This window comes from Odocoileus virginianus, chromosome 21 (assembly GCF_023699985.2).
Source record: "Odocoileus virginianus isolate 20LAN1187 ecotype Illinois chromosome 21, Ovbor_1.2, whole genome shotgun sequence".
Classification (NCBI taxonomy): Eukaryota; Metazoa; Chordata; class Mammalia; order Artiodactyla; family Cervidae; genus Odocoileus; species Odocoileus virginianus.
The window spans coordinates 37,828,781-37,856,111 of record NC_069694.1 but is presented as its reverse complement, the minus strand read 5'-3'; the positions used below and the strand labels follow the sequence as shown (position 1 = coordinate 37,856,111).

Here is a 27,331-nt window from a genome sequence, read left to right as displayed (position 1 = left end):
TTAAGTACAAGCACAAATATGTACTTTTTCTGTGGATTAGAAGATAAAGTATAAAATTTCTGCTCTGTGTATTTCAGGTTGGTAAAACAAAGCAACTATATAGATACCTAGATTAAAAACCTAATCACCAAGTTTTTGACATGGCAGAATCTGATGGTAATATTAAGCAAAGACATATGAATGTGCCATAAAACACATGCAACAAAGCTCACACAAAATAGAAATTAGCTGTAAAGAATAGGAGTATATACATATATATTGTAGAAGCACAAGGATGATTGACAAAAGTGAGGTGTGTTTTATCAAGAGAAAAGCTAATAAAATGGAAGCTATCATTAAAAACAAGTTTTAAAAACATCACTGGTTTTCAATCCCACATGGGAACTAAAATCTCTTTAAATTTTAAATCTCTTTTGTTCTGTTAACTAGCAGCACTGGGAAAATAATACATCTATACTATATAGTCAGAGCGGGTAACAGGATACTAATTTTAAACAACAGAAAGTAAGATGGAGATCCACTGTAATTACTTCGGATAGGCTAAAAGTAGATAGTCTCTGTAAATAGAAATCCATATTATCCATTTATTTTTTCAGAATTCTACTTTAAACCTACTAAAGCCAAACTGACTGGTCAGAAGCTTTCATTAATTGTCTCTGACATCCAGGTAAACCAAAGCATATGAACAGGTCGTGGTTTTTGAGTTCTTATTACAGCCTCAATTATGTGTTAGTCAGCTCAAGCACCCATTATGTACTCAATAATAGGTATGACACAGTTAAGAACATCAGCAACACTATAAGCAGGCAGGCACAGGCAACCTGCTTATACTTATTTTTCTGGTGTTAACATTCTTAAAAAGCATGGAAAGTAGAAACTTTATAATGTCTTCCTCATTAAACCTTAAGAGTAGCACTCTACTAGATATCTTTACCTCTATTTATAGCCGTGCAGAGTAACACTGTCTTGAGAAATGACAGCACAGTATCTTACATGGAAAGGAAATGTCGGATGCCATAGTGGGGATGAATTTCTAATTGCCAGTGATTATTGTGAATATAACAATATTTTCCTGAACATTAAAGTCTCTGTGGAGGGTAGCTACAGTTAAAAAGGGGGAGGGGGGAAGCTTGTCTTGAAACTTTAAAATTGCATTGGTGTACATGATAATGTAACAAAGTACACAAAAGAAAAAACTTTTTAATTGTTTAAAAAAAAACATTAAGGGAAGCCGCTGATCCTCAGGAAGACACGAGGTTGCCTACTGAAGCATTTATAGAGTCCGATGCTTCTTCAAAATTGGTTACAATCATTAGCACAGCAAACCCTTGTGAGGTAAGTGTATTATTATCTGTGGTTCATAAATGAAAAAGCTGAGGCACTGACTAAGCCACTTGCCTAACGAGAATGAGTCAACGTCAAGAGTCATAGTTGACCTGGCCTAACGACTCCTGACGGTCAGTCCAGGGCTTAGTCAGCGGGGGCCGGAGTGGCTTCCCTGGCTGGCACCTGGACTTGGGCTGTTTCCGTTCACGTTAAAGCAGAACAGTGGAAGCGAGAGGACACAACTTGCAAATCATTTTTACTTCCACGCAAGATTTAACTCTAAGGTCTTAATTTCAGGAGTTGGAACAGGAAAAGCTGTCGGGTGCACTCCCCCTCCCCCAACCTATGGCAAGTGGGTACTGTGGGCGGTGCCGCCACCCGGTTCGCAGTGATGGCGATGAGTGACCACCAGTGTTAGCGGAGCCAAGGGACCGGGGAGGGTTGACTGCTCACACAACTATCCTCCATCGCCAACTCTTTGTAAAACTAAGAGAAAATGGTGAGAAGTCAAAAGAAAATTAAATAGGCACACAGGCAACTCGTCCTAGGACCTCAACTAAGCAAATGAAGCCTTATTGAGCGTGCTGAGCCTTCCCAATCTTCCAAGGAACATGGGAGGACAGGGCGACAAAGGGCACAGGAGGCATGCCTGGCAGTAAGTGCGACAGCATCTATCCAAGCGGAAGAGCAGGGCACTGAAAACCACCCTGCAGAACGCAAGTGTCCGCAGCGCCGAGAACCGCGAACCATACCCATCGACCACGTGACCAGTTCTTTTTTTTTTTTAAACTTTGCCTTAAAGGAAAAAAAAGGGGGGGAGAGACTTCACTTCCCAGAAGCCTCTCGTTAAACACGCAGCCGCAGTCTTGCGCAGGCGCCGCCAGGGCCAAACGGACACGTCCGTCACGTGAGCAGTAGCCGGCCAATCCGGTTTGAATCTCCTTTTTTTCCTCTCACCCCCCCCTTCAGGAGCGGTTGTGCGATCAGATCGATCTAAGATGGCGACTGTGGAACCGGTGAGTATTGCCTTTGGCCCCCACCCCCACCGGTCCCCGCGCTCCGTCGCCCTTCGGACTGGGGGACCCCGCGGGACGGCGTTCCCGGCGCGCATGCTACCCCTTGCCGCCCCCTCCCCCTCTTCTTGGACCTGACCTCCCCGCGGACAACTGGGGGCGCCCCGGAGGTTGGCCGCTACGGCGTGTGGAGCACACGTTCTGGTGGGGGCCCGAGAGCTCGGGGAGAGAAGTGGGGGAGGGGCGGCGCGGCGCCTCCGGCAGAGCCTTGAGAGGGCCACGCGGATGGAGGGTGTTCGGGGCCCTGGGCTAGGGTGGTGGGAATTGTGTTTTCGGGATAGGAGGGCGCAGGGCCGGCTCCGAGCAGGCGTCGGGATCCGCAGGGACGGTGGGCGGCGAGCCGGCCTGGAATGAGATGGAGGAGGGAGCCCCGGGGCAGCCTTTCCCTCTCTCCTTCCCGAGCCTCTATCCAGCCCAGGGACTCGGGTGCGGCGCGCGTGCCGGGGTTCATTAGACGGGTGGGCCGGGAGACCGGTGGGCGCGCGTTGCCGGAGGGTGGGTTTGGGCGGGAGTGGTGCCGCGGCACGCGGGGAGAAGCTTCGACCTCGCCGAGGGGAGCCGAGAGGGGCGAGCGCATGTTACTCCAGCGCGTCGGAGAGTTGCCGGGGTTGGCGGCAGGGGAGGCGAGAAAGGTTTGGGGTGGGGAGGAGAGCCCCGTGCCGCGCGGTAAACCTATGAGAGGAGGATGAAAGGAGGGGGGTGGTGGTGGTTAGAAGGGGGACCACATTGTCCTCGCCCCTCCGTGCTCGAGACCGGGCTGTCATGGAGGAGGGAAGGGGGAGGAGCGAGGCCTACGGAGAGCTGCTGCCGGTCTGGTTGCCGGCGGGACCTGCTGCATTTCACACGCGCCTGTCTTCCATTCATTCATCCTTTCCGCGCTGTGCGCACGCCTCAGAGAATGCGACTGGGTCTAGATCCTTCTGTTCTTCCGAGTCTTTATCGTCTGGAAGATTTCACAGACGCAGTTTATTGGAAATAGAAACTTAATTTTTCAAGTTAATTTTCCATTTGATTCTCTCTTTATCCTTTCTACTGGCTTCCCTCCCAATTTAGGTACCATCTTAAACGTCTTTGAAGCAAGTTGATCCCAGAGTACAAGTTGATTGTTACCGCTCAAAGGAGAGTATCTTTGACATAGTTTGGTTTTGCCGGCACTGGCTCACTGAAACTTCTAGGCCTATGTTGCCGTTTTAGGAATGTCGCATCTAAGTGATAATTTAGAGGCGTAATACATTCGCTAGAAAACCTTGATACTCTGGAACCAATTCCAGACCTTCGTTGCCAGATGTTTTCGTGTATCTTGAATGGTAGTTTGTGATTTTGATAATGGCTTCCCAGTTTGCTTTGACTCTTTTTAAAGATTTCTATAACTACTTTGAAAACTAGGTATGGAAACGTCTGTAGAATACAAAAATACTTACTTTTCATTACATTGATGTAAACTATCCTTAGCTTCCTGCCGGAGTTTAAGGCAGAAAGCTTGGTTATTTCTTCTTTTATTGGTACCAGTATGTGTTTATTTTCCTGGAAATTAGATTGACTACAGAACTCTCTTTTAAGTTGCTGATACAATTAACTGATTTTTAGAACATTAATGTTAAATAGCTAAACAATAAATATGTAAAACCTTTAACTTAAAACCCTTTAATGGGCTATGATACTACTTAAAACTGATCAACTCTCTTGCCCTCTGTACTAGCATCAGTTAAAAGTACTATAGCTGGTCATAGGGGCAAGGCTAAACCCTCTAAACAAAACAATAATGTATTCTCTGAAGTTTCAGTAACATTTAGGTCCTTTGGGTTTTGCAAAGCTATGCTGTTTTGTTTCAACAGCAGGGAACAAAACTACAAAGTGTTGAAGGAGTGTATTTAGTCAGTAAATATTTATAGCTCCTGATATTTTTAGGAGCTTGTACCAGGTGTTCTTGAGGATACAAATTATACAAAATGGGATTCTATACCTTGTTCAGTGTAAACTTTTAGAAGCTTAATTTCTAATGATCCTGGTCAGTGATTAAAGTATGGTATTCCTTCTAGTTGTTGACCCTTGGGAGATTTGAATACTGCATTTAAATTTGGGGAGTAAGGAACCTAAAAATCTGGTTTGTGAAAGTCGAAAGCCAGATTGAAACTATAGTAGTTTGAGGATGCCTGTTTAAAGGGTTCATTTTTAGTGTAAAAATGTGATTTAAAAAAAATTTTTTTTTAGTATTTTTAATGTACCCTTGTCTGCAGATTAGTCATTTAGAATTATTTCGGCAATTTAAAATAGTGCCTTTTTTTTTTAAGCCACTGATTAGTATTTATTGCAATTGAAGTATCCCTGTAAAAGCCTACAAAAAAGTGTATTTATTCATTGTTATTTCAGTTAGCTGTGAGTTTCTTCATTCCTTTTTTGCTGGGCATAATCATAAGCACCTAAAGAGTCATAGGTTTTTCCTGCTTGTCCCACCTTGGTAGGCACTGGAGGAATTTTTGTCTCTGAAAGTTACGTAAAATATCAGTCATTTTCAGTTATTATGTGATTATCGAGCGTGTGTGTGTGTGTGTGTGTGTGTGTGTGTGTGTGTGATCAGTTAAATTAAGATGTATTTACACAGAATCTAAAAAAATGATTAAAATGAACTTACTTTCAAAACAGGAATAGACTCGTGGACACAGAAAACAAATTTATGGTTACCAAAGGGGAAAGGGAGGAGAAGGGATAAGTTAGGAGTTTGGGATTAACAGAAACACACCAGGATGTATAAAATAGAGCACAGGGGCCTGCTTTATAACACAGGGAACTATATTTGGTACTTTGTAATAACTATAATGAAAAAGAAGGTAAATATGTATGTGTCTGTGTGTGTGTATATTTAAAACTTTGCCAGCATACCTCAAATTAGCACAACTTTGTAAATCAACTATACTTCAACAACAAAAAAAAAAAACCCACGACAGAACACATGGACACACAGAAGGATACTGGGTGATACTAAATTTGTTAAGAAGGTTGATAGGCAAATTGAAGGCACTATTTATCTCTTAACAGGTACTGTTGGAAATTTTGAACAATACTCTCCTGTTACACTGTTGGCATTTGAGTTGTGGCCAGGGCAGAATTAGAGCTTGTGAGTAGATCAAAGTTAGACTTAATATCAGCTGATAAAAATGGCAGACCATCTTGCCTCCAGTGGGTCATTACTTTGGTAGCTTTTATCTTCTTTCTGTTTTCTTCATTATTGGGTTGTTTTTTGACTTGTAATTCTTTCAAAGATAAGAGATTTTTATTTCCTTAGTTAAACTGAAGGTATATAGTTTTACTTGCTTTAACATTGTATCTTTTGAATTTTTTTAAACTATACCTTAGTTTCATAGGTGGAATCCACTTGGACAGTCAGCTAATATAATGTTTCCTTTTTTATCCCTTAGAAACATGTTTTGCAGAGAGTTTATAAAAAGTAAATCTTAAATTCATGTGACAAATATGTTACATAATGCCATGTTTTTTGCTAAACAAAGACTGTTGACAAGCAGACCTTGCATATTAATATGTGTGTTTTTGCTTTAAGAAAACGTAGTGTTACGAGAGTCCATTCATCAGCCAAAGAAATTTGGTTCTAGTGTTTACATTTTACATTTTACTTTGTTTTTCACTCTGAATTCATATTATGCCTAATTATTTGACTTAGAGAAGTCCAGCTTAGAAACAGACATAGTCTGCACTCCAAAGTTGCAGAGAATAAAATGTTTAATGAACTATGTAACCATAATCCAGTTTGGATAGAAAATTACATACAAAAAATTTTTTTGTTAAATATTCTATTTAATTTATATAAGATTAAGAATATAGAAGTATCTGCAGTCCTGGATATAACAAGGAACCAGTGAAGTAGTTGTTATAGCAATGGTAATTTTTTCCTTTCCTTCTCTGCTTCTATTAGAAATTTTCTTGCTGTTTTGGAGTTGCTCCTTCTTTGTCATAGAGAATTTTTTGAGAAGTGGAAATGAGCCTGAATTACAATCTAATTTTAGTATCTGTGTTGAAACCTTGAAATTTCTAAAGCTAGCTGGAAAATGGGAATAAGTACAGTGATTTTGATTTTCAAATACAATATTTAGAGATGACAATTTGTCAGTTACAAAGAACTAGATAAAGTTAACATTCCATTGATGTACTGCATGCAGGTGTATTCATGCATGGGTATCCTTACCTTTTTTCCTCTCTTTGCTAGGAGATTCACATAGCTGAATTTATTTTTTATCTTTTCTTTGCCATTATTCAGAAATACAAAGCTTATGACCCGTAACTGATTGATACTCTTCCCACTCTTTACAGTAAAAATCAGTAGTGTTTTAAAAGTTCCTATATGTGTCTATAGAGAAAAAAGATGACTTTTATCTCTTAAGTACTATGTAGTCATTTCTAGTCTCCTACTTCTAGAACCTGAGAATGTGATCAGAAAAATAAGATTTTTCCCACAGTTGGAACTTTTGATACATCTTTCATAGGAACAATGGGAAGCTGTAGTTTTTGCTCACTGTGTTCACTGAGAGTCTGTGGAACTATAACAAATCTAACCAGCTTTGCATTTCTAGGGCTACAGATTTAAAGTTCTAAGCAACTGACTTAATAGAAATGTTCTTTTAAATAATAGTCTGTAATAGTGAATTTTAACTTAAGTAATCTTTATAGCTTAATAATAGTTAACACAACACTTACTGTACGTCAGGCATCTTACTAAGTGCTTTACATGTATTCATTTAATTTTTAGCAGTCTTATGAGGTAGGTATTATTCTTATTTCACAGATAAGGAAACCAAGGCACAGAGAAATGAAGTAACTTTGTGTGACTAACTTGCCCAAGATCGCACAGCTAATAAGTGGTGGGGTGGAGTTCAAACTAAAGCAGCCAAGTTCCAGAGTGTGTTAAACATGACACTGTCTTTCCAAGAGGCATGTAGTGTGTGTTCCTTGTGTGACTTGGAAAGATTAATTTGATAAACTTAATAGATATTTTGCTAAAGCTCTAAAAGAAAGTATGTGGACGTTTGTTTTTAGTTTCTGTTGTCCTGCAGTGTTTGCTGATATCTGAAGTATCGAATCTTAAGAAAATAGTAACATTGTGTCAAAAGTCTAAGGACTAAACAAGTTAGTTATACTATTCATTCTTCAGTAAATGGTCTAGGACTTTGTGGGTTGATTTCTAAAGAAAGGGAATGATCTCTTCCCTTCTCCCCCTTCTCATTTGATTTCTGGACCTTGTCAATTCAAATGATTTGACAGGTGAAATATTTTACTAGTGGAAACAGTGCAGTAAATTTTTTTAAAAATTGGCAAATATGACATCTATTCTCAGCTACCTTTGTACTTTTAGTAGTTTTGGTGAAAGGTCTGGTAAAGAGTTAAGCAGTTGTTTTGAAAAAGTTTCAGTTATAATATGCTACTCATCTTAAAAGCTGAATTATTTGGAGGAGGTGGTAGTAATAAGACTAAGATTTCTCTGAGTAATCTTTGAAGTAAATTCTTTGCAGTAATCTATAAAGCTAAAATGTCTTTAGTTATGTATTTTAAACTTGTTACTGTAAAATGCTGTGCTTATTATAATGACAGCCAATAAGATTTTAGTATTTATGTGAACTAAAAAATTGTTATAAAAGATTCTTATGTGATTTTCCATGGGTCATCTTCAGATAACAGTTTATGTAACCACGAAGTCTGATAACTTAAAGTATTAACTAAGGCAAGAAATACTTCAGTAGAGAGAAAATGCACATCTTTTTCTTGTAGTTTTAAAAAATTTTTTAATGTTGTGGGATAAATACTTTTTATTGGTGAAAAATTCACATTTCAAGTAACTAACAAAAAAAAACTTCTGCCAGGGTCACATAGTTCCTAAGTGAGAGTGCTGGAACTCAAACCCAGGTTCTGCCTACAAGCTTTATTACTACACTTGGAAAAAAGAAACTAAAATTCAACCAACACTCAGAAGTCCAACTCTTTACCTTCAGGAAAAACTCTTAAGGATAGAATTGGTTCATAGATTGCGCACAAATAAACATAAAATCAACTCTGAAAGGATGTATGGGTGGTCGCATGATAGGATTTATGAGTGATACAATTAATTTTTTTGTTTTGAACTTGTACAACTTGTATTCTCAAACAATAGTAAAGTCACCTTTGGATCTTGATTTATAATTAATGCTATTTTAGCTTTTTTTTTTTTTTTAATGTAACCCATGGACTGCAGCTCGCCAGGCTCCTCTGTCCATGGACTTTTCCAGGCAAGAATACTGGAGTGGGTTGCCATTTCCTTCTCCTATTTTATCTTTTTTAATTACTTTTTCCTTAAAGGTGATGGATCCTTTTAGCAGTCTGCTGGAGCTTGTGACCTCATTATCAGAATACGGTTTTTAAATGCATTGACTAAACTATTAATACTTAGGATTACAAAGGAAAATAATTGAAGTACAGTGAGGATTAAAAGCGTTAACATGAAACATTAAGGATGCTGCCTGGCACAGGCCAAGTCCTGTCTTACTGGTGTGAAAAACCTATCTCCTGTTCTTTCCAACCACCTAGTTCTCTCCAAAGCATTCAGATGTTAACTGGCTTATTTGAGGATTCTTCTGAAAAAATGCTGTCCAGGAGAACTTTCTGTGATTGTCAAAGTGTTCTATATTTGTGCTTCCAATACAGTAGCCACTAGCTGCACTGTTGAGCCCTTGAAATAAGACTAATCCAACAAAGAAATTATTTTTAAACTTTAAATGTAATTTTTAATTACTTGTAATCTAATTCCATATGTAGTAAATGGATACGGAATTGGACAGTGGCTCTAGAATCTAGATATATCCTGGTATATAAAAACACGTATTGCAACTTTATAAGAAATAACTGGATACGACAAATGCCAGTTTGGTTGGGCAAGTTATTGTTTAATTCTAGGAAGACATCTTTCTAATTTTTCTTCTATATTCAACTTGCAAAGATAATTATTTGGTCTTAACAAAACTGTCATATGACCTTGTTTTGCTGTTTAAGAAAATGTGTGTGTGAATAGCCAGTTGTTGTTTACATTGTCCACAAATCAATTTTTGTACAAAAGAGTATACAATAAGGTTTTTTCAGGCTGTTCCCATCCAGATGGATCACTTTTAGGGGCAACCAGCATGGTCAGGTGGTCAGTTCATATCTTTCTGTGGAAATTTGTATATTCAGTGTCCCTCCCACCCCCACTCCGGATTTCCATCCAAGGATTCAATCAACTGGATCAAATTTTGGAGGCTTCTCTGTGCTGTGCCATTTTATTTAAGGGACTTGAACATCTGTAGATTTTGGTATCTTAGGGTGTCCTGGAACCAATCTGCCACAGATACTGAAGCAAATGTGATATTGATCCTTGAACAACCTTGATTGGAAATGTGGGGCTCCACTTATGTATGAATTTTTTTTCACTAAATGCATTCTATGATACTACATGATCTGCAGTTGTTTGAGTCCACAAATGCCAGGCTTTGGATGAGAAGGGCTGACTGTAAAGTTGTGTGTGGATTTTTGACTGTATAGTGTCGGTACCCCTAACCGCTACATTGTTAGAGGATCGGCTGTACATTCTTTACAAAAAATAAGTGGTAGCCAACTCCATACACTATTCTGGCCTCTTGTGTTTTTCTTTTATTATGTCTTTTAGAGCATTTCATATCAACAATCAAGTTTTCATTTTTTTTTTGATGATATATATTACATGGCTTGATCTTAAAACATATTATTGCTATATTGATGAACACTTCCTGGGGTCCAGTTAAGGCATATAAGTATATCAAAGTTTAGTATCCTGAATTGATTATAAGAGGAAATGTGATTGTTAATCTGGGGATGAATTATAGTACCATTTGTGTTTATTGGTTTGGTTGTGTTATCCATACCAGATAAACTGAAGACTAGGTGATAAATTGCAGATGGTGATTGCAGCCATCAAATTAAAAGACGCTTACTCCTTGGAAGGAAAGTTATGACCAACCTAGATAGCATATTAAAAAGCAGAGACATTACTTTGTCAACAAAGATCCATCTAGTCAAGGCTATGGTTTTTCCAGTGGTCATGTATGGATGTGAGAGTTGGACTGTGAAGAAAGCTGAGCGCTGAAAAATTGATGCCTTTGAACTGTGGTGTTGGAGAAGACTCGAGAGTCCCTTGGACTGCAAGGAGATCCAGCCAGTCCATCTTAAAGGAGATCAGTCCTGGGTGTTCATTGGAAGGACTGATGCTGAAGCTGAAACTCCAATACTTTGGCCACCTCATGCGAAGAGTTGACTCATTGGAAAAGACCCTGATGCTGGGAGGGATTGGGGGCAGGAGGAGAAGGGGACGACAGAGGATGAGATGGCTGGATGGTATCACCGACTCGATGGGCATGAGTTTGAGTAGACTCTGGGAGTTGGTGATAGACAGGGAGGCCTGGCGTGCTGCGATTCATGGGGTCGCAAAGAGTCAGACACGACTGAGCAACTGAACTGAACTGAGGTGATAAGTTGAACAGTTAGAAAAATTTGTAACTACTGTAATTATTTGAGAAAAGCAGTAAAAAATTCAAAGGTATGGAAGATTGTTAGAGTTATGCCATGTATTAAGAATCATACCTTCCTGTATGCATGTAGCCATACTTTTGAGTAGTCTACAGCTCCCCTCTTGTCATACACATCCCTTACCTCCCGCTCTACGTCCCATCCCCAGTTTAACTATGTAACTTACTTTGGAATTCCAACCATTTGCTAGTTAAGTGCTGTGATGAATAACTCTTATCTGTACTATTCTATACATGAGGTGGTATATCTGTAGGGTGAATGTTTTGGCAACAAATTGAAAATTTAAAAACTCTACTGATAAAGCACTTCTGTTACTGTCATTGGCTATCAGGCTACAATTTTTTTCTTTTTAGAACTCCTTTCTAACTGAGATATTTATATGTAGAAAAAATACACCCGTGTCTGTAAGTTTTAGAGTAATAAACTGAAGACCCATCATGTAAGACATCATCAGTGCTTCCGCATTGTACCCCATGGTTACACTTTCATTTGTCTGCCTCCTCACCTACTCACTAACCTGACTTTCATGTTAATCATGTCCTTGATTTTTTTTGAACAGTCTGATTACCTTTAGAGTTTAATATCCAGTCTGTGTATCTTTCAGTTGTTTTAATTTTGAAAAACTAAAAACTTAGATGATGTATAAGGAAAGCACAGTATTGCTGCTGTAGCGGAACACACCTTCTGGGTTATAGCTTGGTTTCAGCTTCCTGAAGTTTCTATTAGAGCCCTTCTTGGGAAAACCAACGGGTGAGATTATGTTCTGGGAAACACAGGACCCTATAGTTACCTGGTGGGGCTGTGAAATGGGCCAGGCGGAGAACCTTCAGTTAAGAAAGAGGTCTCTTGGAGTGAGTTGTTCTGTATTTAAGAACTACAAAATACAATTTTGGTGTCGAATTCTTAGCTGTTCCAGGAAGCAGGGCACAAAAGAGGGAAAAGGGAGCTTTGTTAGTATATGTTTAAGCTGAGTTAAGTGTATGTAAACACCCAGGCCAGACAACATGTCAGTCTGTTTTTTAATAGAAGGTAGAAGAGTAAGCCCTTTGGTCATAACAGATGTGAAACGAATGTAGCCAGAATCACATTGCTCCAGTCTAGACTGTTGCTCTCTATATCTGGTGCACACCTGTCCTGCTTGGATCCCTTTAGACTGTGTTCCTGATTTGCTGTCATGACTTCTGTGTTGGACCCCTCTGCTGTATCTCTCTTCTTCCTCTGATTATGGTTACTTGTTTCACTATGGTGGATCACATCTTCCAGAAGATTTTTGAGAAAAGGTGCGTGAGAAAGAGTTTTGAAACCATGCATATTGAACATGTAGTTTGGGTGTAGCCTTTTCTTCAGAATTTTTAAGTCCCATGGTCATTTTCTCTTATAATTATTTAATTCAGGAATTATTCTGATGGCGTTTTTTTTTTTTTTTAACGTGACCAGTTCCCTTTCCATTCCCTAGAAATTTGTCAAGTTTCCTTGTCCCCATTTCACAGTGACATACTTCAGTGTGAATATTGTCTGTTGTGCTGGGTACTCATTGAACTTTTAGATATAGCAACTCATACCCATCTCTTCTGAGAGATCTATTGGTGATTTTCCTATCCCCATTTTTCCTCTTTGAAACAGTTAATTATATATTGGAGTCACTGAGTCGTTCATGTCTGCATGCTCTGACATGCTCTTGTGTGCTCTCTAAATTAAATATAAATTTTGCTCTCATTTCCCATCTTTTTGTTTTGTTTTCTGTGCGTGCTAAGTTGCTTCAGTTGTGCCGACTCCTTGCTACCCCATGTACTGTAGCCTGCAAGGTTCCTCTGTCCATGGGATTCTCCAGGCAAGAATACTGGAGTGGATTGCCATTTCCATCTCCAGGGGATCTTCCCAACTCAGGAATCGAACCCCAGTCTCCTGCATCACATGCGGATTCTTTACCATCTGAGCCACCAGGGAAGCCCTGAAATGGAAGTAGAGGCATAAAACATGAGACGCTCATCCTTACTCATAATAAGTGAAATCTGAATTAAAACTACGCTGAGATACCATTTTTCTGTCATTAAATGGGGAAACTCTGAAATAAAATTTTTATTGTATGCATATATCCAGTCCAGTGATAGTGGGTTGCCATGCCTCTCCTCCAAGGGATTTTCCCAATCCAGCAATTGAAACTGCATCTGTTATGTCTCCTGCATTGGCAGGCAGGTTCTTTACCACTTCCAACCTTTTCTGTCTCATAATTTAAATTTCCAGATGTTCTCTTTCTCTCTGATCTTCTGAATGCTCATTTTCATAGCTTCCTGGAATAATTGTATGCATGCACAATCTGAACTTTTGGAGGACATACATAGGTACATATTTTTAAAGGCATGATCTGTCCCTGGCTATCTTCTCCAAGTTGCTTTTTTTCTTTTTATTCTTGAACTCATGGCAGCAATCCTAGGGACTTGGAATGGTTGGGTGGGGTTGGGGATGGAGAGACCTAGTCATTCCCGAAACAGCTTTCACTGGATTCTTTTTATTTATTTATTTTTGGCTATGCTGGGTCTTTGTTGCTGCACATGGCTTTTCTCTAGTGGCAGTAAGTGGGGGCTGCTCTTCGTGGTGGTGTGCAGGCTACTTGTTGAGATGGCTTCTCTTGTGGAGCACAGGCTCTATAGGCGCACAGGCTTCAGTAGTTAGGGTACACAGTTGCCACGTGGCATGTGGGGTCTCCTTGGACCAGGGATTGAACCGGCGTTCATTCATTGCAAGGCAGATTCTTAACCATTGGGCCACCAGGGAAACCCTCACCAAATTCTTTTTAACTTACTCCCTTCACTTCAAGTTATAAAGGTGCTGCCAGGAGACTTTAAGGTGTATATTGATAGTTACCACTTGTCCATCTACATTCCACTTTTCTTTCTCTTTTTTTCCTCTGCTCTCCCCATCCATGATTCTGGACCACCTTCTTGTTTGTTTGTTTTTTTTAATTCACTGTGGTTTTAGTGCAATTTTGACTAGGAACAAAATTAGAATCATTTATTCAAACATTTAAGTGCCTATTATGTGCCACGCACTCTTGAGTGTTTAACCCAGCTCTCCCTTAACCTACGAGATACTGGATTACTGAATAGAAATGAAATAAAGAACTAGTACTTATTATGACATTTAAAAAGTAACTTGTTGCATTCTGATTATAGAATATAGTGTTACAATTTTTCTGTATAACTAGGCCAAAAATGCCAGGAATAATAACAAATCTAGGACGTTCTTTGCAGCAATCATATACTCAAATGCCAGAGTCTTTAAGTGCCTAGAAATTATAAATCCTAACAGTTTTCAGGATTCACAAATAAAGTGAGAATACAGTAGAGGACTCTTATAGAGTCATAATTTGCTCTTCAAAGAATTACTATTGGAAAGATGGTAATTTTTCCTAAAGTTAATGTGTGCATTCTGTATAAACTGAATCAAAATATTTGCTAGTGCAGTGAAAGCTACACTTGATGCTGGGGTTCACAAGCTGGCCTTAGGGCTGCTTTTTTGTGTGGCCTGCTAACTAAGAATTGTTTTTATTTCACAAGATTGTAAAACAAAGCAATGAATAAGTGATCAGATTCCCAGCCTAAAATATTTACTCTCTGGCCATTTAAAGAAAAAGTTTGTAAGTTTATTTGAAAGACTTAAACAAATGAGAATGGCAGTAAGTTTTTGAAAAGGAGGAGAAAAGGGGAAACAAGAATGTCCCCTGCGAGGAGAAACATTCAACAAAGGTACTTTTGAAAATGTGATGTTGGTGCAAGTAGGGACTGACATCTCTGGAACAGATTGAGCATTCCAGAAGTAGATACTGTATGTATTTGGGCTTCAGTATTAATTTTATCATAATAAATTTGGAACATTTAGATGTGTATGAAGAAAAAAATCATCTGTAATCCTAACAGTATGTTCTCTGGTTAATATTTTGGTTTACTTGTTTGTGGACTCCCCCCCCCCCCCCCCAACCATGTCTCTCTTTGTGCCTTTGCCTTTTCCTTTGACTTTTTTTAGAGCAATTTTAGGTTCACTATAAAATTTTTTTTTTTAATTTTATTTATTTATTTCACTACAAAATTGAAAGGAAGGTCCGAAGGGTTCTGACGTATCTCCTGACCCGACAGGCACAGTCTCCCCCCGCACTCAACATTCCACACCAGAATGGTACATTCGTTAACATTGGATGAACCTGACACATCATGAGTACCCGAAGACTGTAATTGACATCAGGATTCATTCTTATTGTTGCACATTCTGTTTGGTTTGGACACTTGACATAACCCATTTACCATTATAGTTTCATACAGATTGTTTCGCAGCCTAAAAGTCTTCTGTTATCCCTCCCTCCTCCACAACCCTTAGCAACTACAAATCTTTTTACTATCCTTTGTCTTTGCCAGAAATATAGTTGTTATCATATAGTTAAACAGTATGTACCCTTTAAGTATCCTTTCACTTAATATGCATTTAAGATTCCTCCATGCCTTTTCACAGCTTGATAGCTTATTTTCTTATTGTAGAATAATATTGCATTGTCTGGAGATATCACAATATATTTGGACTTGTTAAATTTAAAAAGTGGCTCCCAGCCCCCTAAAAGTAGAATTCTCTGTTTATTTAGTCCTGAAATCTTTTCCGCATTTATGTTAGCATTTTTAAATGATTTTTCCAAACTAGTTCATATATCATAAACACTGATTTATCTGTTAAACCTGTATTTTTTTTGCCTCTACTTTTGCTTACTAGTATAAAATATATAAAGCTATTATCCTGAGAGTTCCTTTGAATAAATACAGAATTAAAAGTATAATTGGGTTAAAGATTATAGATGTTTTTATATTTGGAAGTTTGGATGGTTCATTAACAGTGGCTGCAGTACCTGGTTTTATAATTTTTAAAGAAATACAGGTTGACTTCTTTGGAAAGATGATTCAGATACTCAGAGAATATAAGGATAAATCTAATATTCTTACCAAAACCATAGTTTTTGTAAGAAATTTTAACGTTGAAATTTAAAATTTTAATATTTAGCATTCAGTTCAGTTGCTCAGTCATGTTTGACTCTTTGTGACCACATGGACTGCAGCACGCCAGTCCTCCCTGTCCATCACCAACTCCTGGAGTTTACTCAAATCTGTACCCCCTTGCTATTTAGCATTATAGAAATTAAAACTAATGCATGGAATTTAAAAAGAATTCAACTGCTTGTTTAACTGTGACATGTTAAAGTTGATTATTTAAACTAACATTTAATCAGTATTGTTACATTTGAGTTATGCTTTTCAAATTAAAAGAAACTTTAAAAAAATTTTTTACCTGTTTTTTGCTGTGCTGGATTCTCATTGCTGTGTGCAGGCTTTCTTTAGTTGCAGCTTGTGAGGGCTCCTCTAGTTGCAGTGCTCGGGCTTCTTGCAGTGGCTACTGTTGTTCTAGGGTGTGCATACTCAGGCTCAGTAGTTGTAGCCCATCATCTCTAGAGCATGGGCTCTCAGTAGTTGTGGCACATGGGTTGAGTTGCCCCGTGAGATGTGAAGTCTCCCTAGACCAGAGATAGAACCCGTGTCTACTGATGGCAGGTAGATCCCCAGTGAAGTCTAAGAATGAAGTTTAAAAGAAGCAGCAGTTAAATTCTTCACAATGTTTGCCTTTAAAATTATAATTATAAAACTTTAAAGAATGAATGAAATATAAATTATTACCTTACTGGAACCAGTATAATTTTGTGCAGTGTAGGTGCTTGTCCTAACATTTTAATATTACTAATTTATTTGAAGCACCAATTTTTACTTTTATGTAATATTCAACTTACATAAATTTCTCCATAGTTACTTTAAAATTAGTCTTGAATTGGGAGATTGGTATTGACGTATACACTACTATGTATAAAATGGATAACTAGTGAGAGAACCTACTGAATAGCACAGGAAATTCATTGCTCTTTGACAACTTGATTGGGAAGGAAATCCAAGAGAGGATGTATATGTATATGTATAGCTGATTCTGCTTATGTGTATACATATATCCCTTCTTTTTTAGACAAATTTTATTTTCTTGGGCTCCAAAATCACTGTGGACGGTGACTGCAGCCATGAAATTAAAAGATGCTTGCTGTTTGGAAGGAAAGCTATAACAAACCTAGACAGCGTATTAAAAAGCAAAGACATCACTTTGCTGACAAAGATTTGTATAGTCAAAGCCATGGTTTTCCCAGTAGTCATGTATGGATATGAGACTTGGATCATAGTGAAGACTGAAAGGGAAAGTCGCTCAGTCACATCCAACTCTTTGCGACCCCATGGACTCTTTGTGACAGTCCATGGGATTCTCCAGGCCAGAATACTGGGGTGGGTAGCTGTTTCCTTCTCCAGGAGAGCTTCCCAACTCAGGGATCAAACCCAGGTCTTCCACATTGCAGGCAGCTGAGCCTCCAGGGAATCCCTGAAGCTGAGCACTGAAGAATTGATGCTTTTGAATTGTGCTGGAGAAGACTCTTGAGAGTCCTTTGGACTGCAAGGAGATCAAACCAGTCAATCCAAAAAGACATCAACCCTGAATATTTATTGGAAGGACTGATGCTGAAGCTTCAATACTTCGACCACCTGATGTAACGAGCTGACTCATTTGGAAAAGACACTAATCATAGGAAAGATTGAAGGCAGAAGGAGAAGAGAGCGACAAAGGATGAGATGGTTAGATGGCATCACCAACTCAATGGACATGAGTTTGAACAAACTCAAGGAGATTGTGAAGGACAAGGAAGCCTGGCATGCTGCAGTTCATGGGGTTGCAAAAAATCAGACATGACTGAACAACGCAACTATAGTTGATTCACTTTGCTTTACAGCAGAAGTTAACATTGTGTGTTTTATACTTCAGTAAAAACAAAAAAGAATATATGAGTCTTCTGGTTGCCTTTGGTTTAAGTAGCATTAACATTTAAATTTTATTATTAACTTTATTCTAGACCATACATGTTTGTTATTTCTTTTGTCTCTACCACACTTTCTGAATTTGTAGACTTGTCCTAAGCAACTTAAGATGTGCAGAATAATTTGGTTGACAAATATTAATGCTGTTTTAAGAGTTAGTTTATTTTAAATGCCTACAAGTCTTTCTGGTTTTAAAAATTAGGTTCTAGAAGATCAGAAATTCAAGTATGACCTATAGGAATTATTTTATATTAGTAAAATGTGGTTAGATGTAGCTTGCTGACTATCCAAAAACATATAGCACAGCAAATTGAACTCAAATCTAGTGCTAGTCTTAAATTTTAGATAGTTCTTATAACTTAAATTGAACAGCTATTAAATTTTGGAGTAATTTTTGGACACAATACAGTTTATGCAAATGGTCGCAGCTCTTCCCTCTACACCTCAATTTTCAATTTTTTTCATTGTTTATGTGTCATATTAAATTAGTTTAAAAGAATACTAAAAAGTACTGTCTGGAATCAGAGGTAATATATGGGATCTCACAGTCCTTTACATGAAAAAATTATCTATTTGAGCAGTGTTTTAAACCCTAGAAGATTTGTATTTTGCTAAATCAACATTTATTGTTTATCTTCTCCAGCTTTTTAGTTTATGGCACAAAGGTGTCACCAGTTTTATGCTTTGATACAGACAGGGAATACTTGCAAAATCCATAGCTATACTTTTCCTGATGAGTGATGCCAGATTAGCTGGTATTCCTTTACTATAGATAATGTAGTTGAAAACTAACACCCAAAGATAGCTGGTTTAATTATTTGTGGCAGTTTTTACTGTTTATACCAGATTTTTCATTCCTTACAAGGCATGTGAGGCTATTTGTTTTTGTGTACTAGATAATTATACTAATTTACATATGGGAGGGTCTGTGGGAAGTGCATCTTTGCTAAAAAGAGACCTGGGAACTGAATGTTTGGATAATAAAAGGAAGAGTAAAAGAATCATGAATTCTATTTACATATGTTGCTTATCAAATAATAATATTCTCAGAGTTAATTATTTGTATCCATAAAAGAGCTTTTATTTATGTTTACCTGTAGCTCTAAGATATTTTGATCATATAGGTATTTAGTATACTATATTGCATAATATAAAATACCTATAATTAATCATTGGCATTTACATATTTTTTCCTAGTGGAGTGTGTGTGTGTGTTGGAAGAGTGAAGTGTACTATTCATGTCTTTTCTGTGGCATGCACTTGAAAGAGAGTGAAGGTGTGGGACCTGAGGCTGTGGTACAAAAGCATGGTATTAGTATATACTGTAGGGTTATGCCACCTGGAAGGAGTGTCTTGGTAACCATTCCGGACACTTGTGAGAGTGAACAAGGGCTCTAGTGATAATAATTATGCTGAAACAATAAACAGGTAAAACTTAGAGACGTAGTATCCCCATTTGTGAATCTTGACAGTCCTGCAATAAAATGTCAGGCTATAGACAGTACATGGTAGTGTCCACGGCTTAAGTTTGAAGAGCATAGAGAGTAGTAGTTTCACAGTATTGTGAAGATTGAATATATTGAGATGAAAGTGAAAGTCGCTCAGTCGTGTCTGACTCTTTGTGACCCCATGGACTATATGCAGTCCGTGGAATTCTCCAGGCCAGAATACTGGAGTGGGTAGCCATTCCCTTTTCCAGGGGATTTTCCCAACCCAGGGATGAAACCCAGGCCTCTGCATTGCAGGTGGATTCTTTACCAGCTGAGCCACAAGGGAAGCCCTATATTTCTTCCTATAGGCCCTATAGGGCTTTCCTATATTGAGATAATGTATATAAATGTAGCCTATTGCTTGTTAGTAACTGCTTAGTAAATGTTACCTATCATGTAAAAAAACTCATAGTTTGATACAAGTGTGAGGATTGGTGTTACCACTTAAAAAATCATAAAGCACTGCTGTCCTTTTCTATTCTTTGCTTACCCTTCTGTTCATTATTTCATATCTTTAATATGTAGTGCTTTCAGTTTGCTGAGGTACTGTGTTAATAAGCTGGTAGTTGCTGTTCAGTCACTAAGTTGTGTCCAACTCTTTGTGACCCCAAAGGACTGCAGCACAGCAGGCTTCCCTGTCCTTCATTATCTTCTGGAGTTTGCTCACCTCATGTTCATTGAGTCAAATTATAAATTGGAATACTGTACATTAAAATTTTTTAAATTGAAGAATAGTTAGTTTACAATGTCCTGTTTATGGTACACAGCCTAGTGATTCAGTTTATTAGTATATGTATGTATATACTTAAAATGTTATGTATTTATATATGTATGTATGTACTTCTCTGCATTCCACTATAGGCTATTGCAAGATATTCAGTATAATTTCATGTGCTGTATAGTAGGACCTTGTTTATTTTATATATAGGAGTTTGTATCTGTTAATTGAAAGCTCTTGCTCTCCCTCTCCATATTTTTTAAAGAATTACTTATTTATTTTTGGCTGTGCTGGGTGTTTGTTGCTGTGTGCAGGCTTTCTCTAGTTGTGGCGAGCAGTGCACAGGCTTCTCATTGCGGTGGCTTCTCTGGATTAATGGCACAGGGCTCTGGAGTGTGAGGGCTTCAGTGGTTGTAGCTCGAGGGCTCTAGAGCACGGCGTCTGTAGTTACAGTGCTTGGGCCTAGTTACCCTGTGGCATGCAGGATCTTCCTGGACCAGGGATTGAATCTGAGTCTCCTGCATTGGCAGGTGGATTCCCAACCACAGGACCACCAAAGCTGCCCTCTTCTCCATGTATTTTTATTTAAATCTCATAAACTCAGCAAATCCAAAACCAGGTTTAATAACTTGTTCTTAAACTGGTTGTCTCTTCTATTCCCTTACTCGTTAGCTGTATTTAATAACTTTGACCTGTCAATTAATGGCTTCCACTGCTTCCATGTGGTAAGATACAGTTTTAGCCTGAGGCGTTTTACAGTCTTGCTCCAGTCTACTGTTCTATCTTTGGTTTCATGAACATTCACATTAGACTCCCTGCTTCCTTACTATCTCTTGATAAAACACTGTACGATGTCACAGCTTTATTCACCTTTCTACCCACCTGAAATGTGTCCTACAGTGGTTTTTCACTTGCAGATTGTCTTTTAGGTTGAAATTATATTTGATTAATTTGAGAGTAGCGATGGTCTTTAAAATGAGCGTTTCCTGGTTTGTCTGGGTAGTTTCTGGGATATTTAAAATGTAATTTTCAGTGAAATTTCCTTCTGTGGGGTGACTACCAAGCTGGGTGGTCACCAAGCTGGAGGGATGTTACAGGACATTGCAGTAGAGAATTTTGTTTTTAAATTGGGTGTAGGAAATACCTTGGCTGTCCAGTCTTTCGGACCAGGGATTGAACCTGGGCCATGACAATGAAAGCACTGAGTCCTAATCACTGGACTGCCAGGAAATTCCCCCTTTTAGGGTTCTTTGGAAATATGTTACTTCATTCTTTTTTGGTATATGTCTATAATTAATTTGGCATATGTCTAAGATTGAAGGCAAAAGGAGAAAAGGGTGGCAGAGGATGAAATGGTTAGTATTACCGACTCAGTGGACATGAATTTGAGCAAGCTATGGGAGATAGTGGAGGACAGAGGAGCCTGGTGTGCCGTATAGTCCGTGGGGTCACATGACTTAGCAACTGAACAACAACTATAACTGTAAACTAATTTTTGATCAAAGAATTTAATAATACAGCATGGCCATCATTCTGGACATTACTTCTCATTATATGTGCTACCACAGATTTATAAGGTATGGGAGGGACTTCCCTGGTGGTCCAGTGGCTAAGATTCTGCATTCCCAGTTCTGGGGGTCTAAGCTTGATCCTTGGTCAAGGAACTAGATCCCACATGCTGCAACTAAGACGTGTTCAAGCCAAAAAAAATGACATTGGAGCTTCCCCATAGAACAGACCACTGCCATAGGATTAATCTTAAATGTTAAAATAACATGGAACATGGCTGTACTTTGGTGTGTTTTTTTGCTTTATCTAAGTTGAAAAAATGCACCCTGGTTATTTATATCAAAGTTAAGAGATTTTAAACAAAAAATAAAACAGTAAGTTGAATGAAATGAGCAGAAAATGATTTTTATAATGGGGCATGTCTCAGTAGTCTCAAACAAAAATATTTTCCTTTGCAATAATGTACAACATAGTTGTAGAATCAAGTTTTCAGGGTGAATGGTTGATTGTACACTTTTTAAAGCTTTGAATTGTTGTGATAAGTAGATGGCCATAGCACAACATGACCTGAGAAAATTGGTACTGAGAAAATCTGTCCTTATAATATTAATATTTTCATAAGTAATTTCCATCATGAAAATGATTTCTTACTAGATTTGGCCTGTGCCATGTTTTTGTAGAGTATTTGAGTATATTGTGTCATGGAAACAATTGGCTGTTAATCACTTTTATCTTATAAGAGCATTTGAGAAATTCAAATAAGCTTAAAAATTTGCACATCTGTCAGACTCTAGATAGTAGCTTAAAAGGCTAAAAAAGACAGGAATTCTCTGGTGGTCCAGTGGTTAGGAATCTGTACTTTCGTTGCAAGGGGCACAGCTTCCATCCCTGGTCACTGTGGCCAAGGAGGGGGAAAGGCTTATATTAAAAAACATGTCAAATACTGAAAAGAGACAAAGTGTGTTAGAGTATTTTTCTTAAAATCTAGCTTATTTGTGTGATACTGAAAGCAAAGATGAAAGATTTTAAAATAGTATACTTATTCATACCTACACACATTTATTTAAAGATTAGTAGCTATTTTTTTTCAGTTATAGGAAAACTCCAATATTGTATATTCTTAATATAAAGACTAAAATTTCAATTAAAATAGAACTGTCAATTTAAAGGAACACTTTTTAAGGAAATGAGCATATTTGGTTTTCTCAAGTATCTAGAAACTTTAGATACCATCTAAGTCTTCCATCATTCTCCTAATGGTGAAAAAAATAGAATAGGAGAGAAGAATGTACTTACTTAGGAAGTGACATTTTGTATCCTCTGAAACTTGTAATTACTCCTAGTGTAATTCATTGTGTTTTATGTGCTGCTGAGGTATTGATAGAAGATGTAAACAAACACTGGTGGAATCGTACAATTGTGGATTGTAATGAGGGTTTTTAATTCATGAGTACATTTTACTAATCATTGTCCTTTAGGTAAATAAGAGAATTTGCAGTATTTCTTAACTTTGAGGGGAAGAATATCTTTTTTTTTTTAAATTTTTTTGCCATGCTGCATGTATGTGGGATCACAGTTCCTCAACCAGGGATTGAACCCTGGCCCCCCGCAGTGAAAGCACCACATCCTAACCACTGGACCACCAGGGAATTCCCTCCATCTTCTATTTTACCGTAGTAATAATATGGCTCAGTGGTTCTGCTTGCCAGTGCCGGAGATGTGAGTTTGATCCCTGAGTTGGGAAGATCCCCTGGAAAAGGAAATAGCAACCCACTCTAGTATTCTTGCTTGGGGAATCTTGTGGACAGAGGAGCGTGGTGGACTGCAGTCAGTGGGGTCACAAGAGAGTTGGACACAACAACTAAACAAAAAAAGTTAAGACTGCTACCCCTGTTATCTGGATCATATATGTATGTTATCTAGGTCTCTTTCTGTAGACAATTAAATCTCTTGATCATCAGTTGCTGTAGAAAATTTTCTTTGCATGTTTGTTTGAATCTCACTCCTGCAGCTCCCTTTTCTCTGGTACACTGTCCCTGAAACCCACCTGCCTTATCAGTCCCTAATTGTTTCCTGCTTTCTCTATTCACTCAGACTGCCCCTGTTTGCAGACCATCATTAATTTTAAGCTAGTGAAGAATGACATTTGGTAATGATCATCTATTTGAAGATTTAAATGGATTGTGATAAGAAAATGCTGGTAAAAATGGTGATATTAAGGCATTGGCTACTATATGTAAATTTTAGGGCCTTAACTACTCTGTGTAAATATTTAAAATTTAAGGAATCGAGCCAGTAAGTTTCTGTTGGGTGTAGTATTTTCCTCATTGGCATTGTAGTTGTGAGCAAAATCGAGATAAAGCCCTTGCTGTGAGTGACTTCATAGGCTAGTAAAAAGTAGTTCCTGGAGGTGTCTTTTTGATTAGAAAAATGAATTTTATTTTGTAAAATATGCATCCTCTGTTTGCTCTGAAATCTTTTAGATCATACATCTCTGATTTATAAAATGTTAATGTGAATATGTATCTTTATTGTTTTTCTGGTTCCATTTAAATCTGATATCCAAACCCTTGTTGCAGTGCCCTCCTCTTTTGTATCAACTTGTTTCAGTTTCTGGTCCCTTTTCTTAGCTGTCTTTGTTGACACCAATTTACAGTAGGGTGAAGAGTTACATAGATTAATGTGGATAATATGCATTATTCCCAGGCTCCATTTTTCCATGACATTTTTAAATGATGATGATAACTATGTCTCACTTCAGTTCGGTCGCTCAGTTGTGCCCGACTTTTTGCGACCCCATGGACTGCAGCACGCCACGCCTCTCTGTCCATCACCAACTCCCAGAGTTTACTCAAACTCATGTCCATTGACTCGGTGATGCCATCAAAGCATCTTATCCCCTGTCGTCCCCTTCTCCTGCCTTCAATCTTTCCCAGCATCAGGGTCTTTTCCAATGACTCAGTCCTTCGCATCAGGTGGCCAAAGTATTGGAGTTTCAGCCTCAGCATCAGTTCTTCCAATGAATATATATTTAGGATTGATTTCCTTTAGGATGGACTGGCTGGACTTCCTTGCAGTCCAAGGGACTCTCAAGAGTCTTCTCCAACACCACAGTTCAAAAGCATCAGTTCTTTGGCACTCAGCTCTCTTTATAGTCCAACTCTCACATCCATACATAACTACTGGAAAAACCATAGCTTTGACTAGACGGACCTTTGTTGGCAAAGGAATGTCTCTGCTTTTTAGTATGCTGTCAAGGTTGGTCATAACGTTTCTTTCAAGGAGTAAGCGTCTTTTAATTTCATGGCTGCAGTCACCATCTGCAGTGGTTTTGGAGCTCAAAAAAAGGTCTCTCACTCTTTCCCCATCTATTTGCCCTGAAGAGATGGGACTGGATGCCATGACTTTATTTTTCTGAATGTTGAATTTTAAGCCAACTTTTTCACTCTCCTCTTTCACTTTCATCAAGAGGCTCTTTAGTTCTTCTTTGCTTTCTGCCATAAGAGTGGTGTCATCTGCATATCTGAGGTTATTGATATTTCTCCTGGCAGTCTTGATTCCAGCTTGTGCTTCATCTAGCCTAGCGTTTCTCATGATGTACTCTGCATATAAGTTAAATAAGCAGGGTGACAATAAACCGCCTTGATGTACACCTTTCCTGATGTAGATTTCAAATCAAGCTGGTGTCCAGCTTTTTTCCTTAGGGTCATTTGAAAAGGACAGAAGTTGCTCAACTTTAAGTTACCATGTATCATAACAGTTTGACACGAAGGCAAGGCTCTGTGTGGTATTGCCTTATTCATTTTATAAAGGTTTTCTGTGTGTCATGTAACAGAGTTAATTATGCTCTCCAAACTTGAGTTGAACCCGCCCTCCGCACTAACCACCCTGCCATGCACAGCACTTTAATGGTGTGTTAAAAGAAAGATGCTTCATTTTCCTGTTTTGCATGGTGTTTAATAATCTTATGTTAAATATGTAAGTGGAAGATAATAATATTTTTTAATTTGAGAAACGTTTTGCTCTTAATGAAGAGTCTGGTGCTTTTCTTAGAGTTTGGCTAGTGGTCTACTTTATCAAATGCTTCTCCTGTAATTCATTCTTTAAAAAAATGTTATGGACAGTATTGGTTCAGATTTATTTAGAGTATTGCTATCATAGAGATTAAGTTTTCCAACATGGTAAATTAACTATATTTCAATAAAAATGTGCAAGTAAATTTCTTGATGTTGTTTTTTCATGTTAAGAAGTTTATAATGTTTAATTATTTTCCACTAGGAAACCACCCCTACTCCGAATCCCCCGCCTACAGAGGAAGAGAAAACAGAATCTAATCAGGAGGTTGCTAACCCAGAACACTATATTAAACACCCTTTACAGAACAGGTAAGCTTTCTGACACATGGATTTTTTGACTTGGGCAACAAGGTAAATGGTGAATGGGACAGGTTTGGAGGGGAAAGTTAGATAAGACTAGTTTTAGGTATGTTAGGTTGAGGATTCCATTTTCTCTTGGATGACCAACGTCTGACAAGCAGTTTTACGTGTGAATCTTGAGCTCAGAAAGTAGAACTTTGAATGGTAGTTGAAATCAGAGTAGTAAATGAGTTCTCTTAAGTGAATTTGACTCACAACAGAGGCTTGGCATATTAGCACATAGGGGATTATTTTGGGTAAGAGTACCTGTGAAGAAAACAGACATGGTGCAAAGAGAGAGGGGGTTGGGCAGGGATGGACTGGTAGTTTGGAGTTAGCAGATGCAAATTATTTTATAAATAGAGTGGATAAACAACAAGGTCCTACAGTATAGCCCAGAGAACTATATAGTTAATATCCTGTGATAAATCATAATGGAGAAGAATATGAAAATATATATACATATGTATAGCTGAGTCACTTTGCTGAACAGCAGAAATTACCATAACATTGTAAATCAACTGTACTTCAGTAAAATTTAAAAAAAAAAGAATGCCTATGGAAGTGTATAGACATATATACTGTATAAACTAGGACAGAGTGTTGGTCACGGAAACCAAGAAAATGGTTTATTTTAAGGACAAGGTACAGCATATATGCCCCAAAAAGGTCAAATATTCATTGGATTGAACAGTAAGTCCTTGCTAACATTGGAGTTAGTAGAGTAGATGATGGAAAAAGATTGGCGTAGTTTGAAGAGTGAATAGAAATTATACAAATGTATAGAGCAGGAATAGGCAATTTGAAGGAGAAAGTTCAGATGGTCTGTGAAGGAGAAAGAGCCTAGGGTATGTGGAGTCTGGATATTGGTTGGTTTGTATTTTAAGAGAAGTTTAGAAGAGGAAAAGAGAGTTTTGGATGAGCTAAGTTTTCATAGTTGCAGTGTAGTAGTTTAATACTTCAGTATATGGTTTTTCCTGTCTCCGCCCTACCACTTCCCAGTATGTTTATGCTTTTACTTAATTATCTTTCTGGTTTATCTGATAAAACTTAACTTTAATTCACTGAGAGCTGATGGTGGGAAAACTCAGAAACATTTCCTCAGAATCTGGAGGAAAGTAAATTGGATAAATTAACTTTCTAGGATCTTTAATTCCTTTCATTCCCCCTCTCCCAGACCCCACAAGTCTATAATTAGGTTTCATTTATTTGAAAAATGTGTTGTCCCTTTATGTCCTTTTTTTCCCTTCATTATCATTGTAGACCTACTGAAGTAATAGTGCAAATA

At 38.1% G+C, this 27,331-nt stretch overlaps 1 protein-coding gene across 3 annotated transcripts in view; it reads left to right on the top strand.

The window, feature by feature from the left end:
* The first annotated feature begins 818 nt into the window (after positions 1–818).
* Positions 819–27,331, top strand: part of EIF4E (eukaryotic translation initiation factor 4E) — a 40,293-nt gene continuing 13,780 nt past the window's right edge. The window contains exons 1-3 of one of the 3 annotated variants that reach the window (XM_020901650.2): positions 819–1,335; positions 2,296–2,342; positions 25,907–26,013. In XM_020901650.2, coding sequence (XP_020757309.1) covers positions 2,325–2,342; positions 25,907–26,013 — 125 coding nt within the window. In that variant the 5' untranslated portion in view covers positions 819–1,335; positions 2,296–2,324. Of the gene's footprint in view, positions 1,336–1,448; positions 1,982–2,295; positions 2,343–2,921; positions 3,032–25,906; positions 26,014–27,331 lie in introns of those variants that run through there. The other 2 variants (XM_020901646.2, XM_020901647.2) reach the window with 2 other exon arrangements.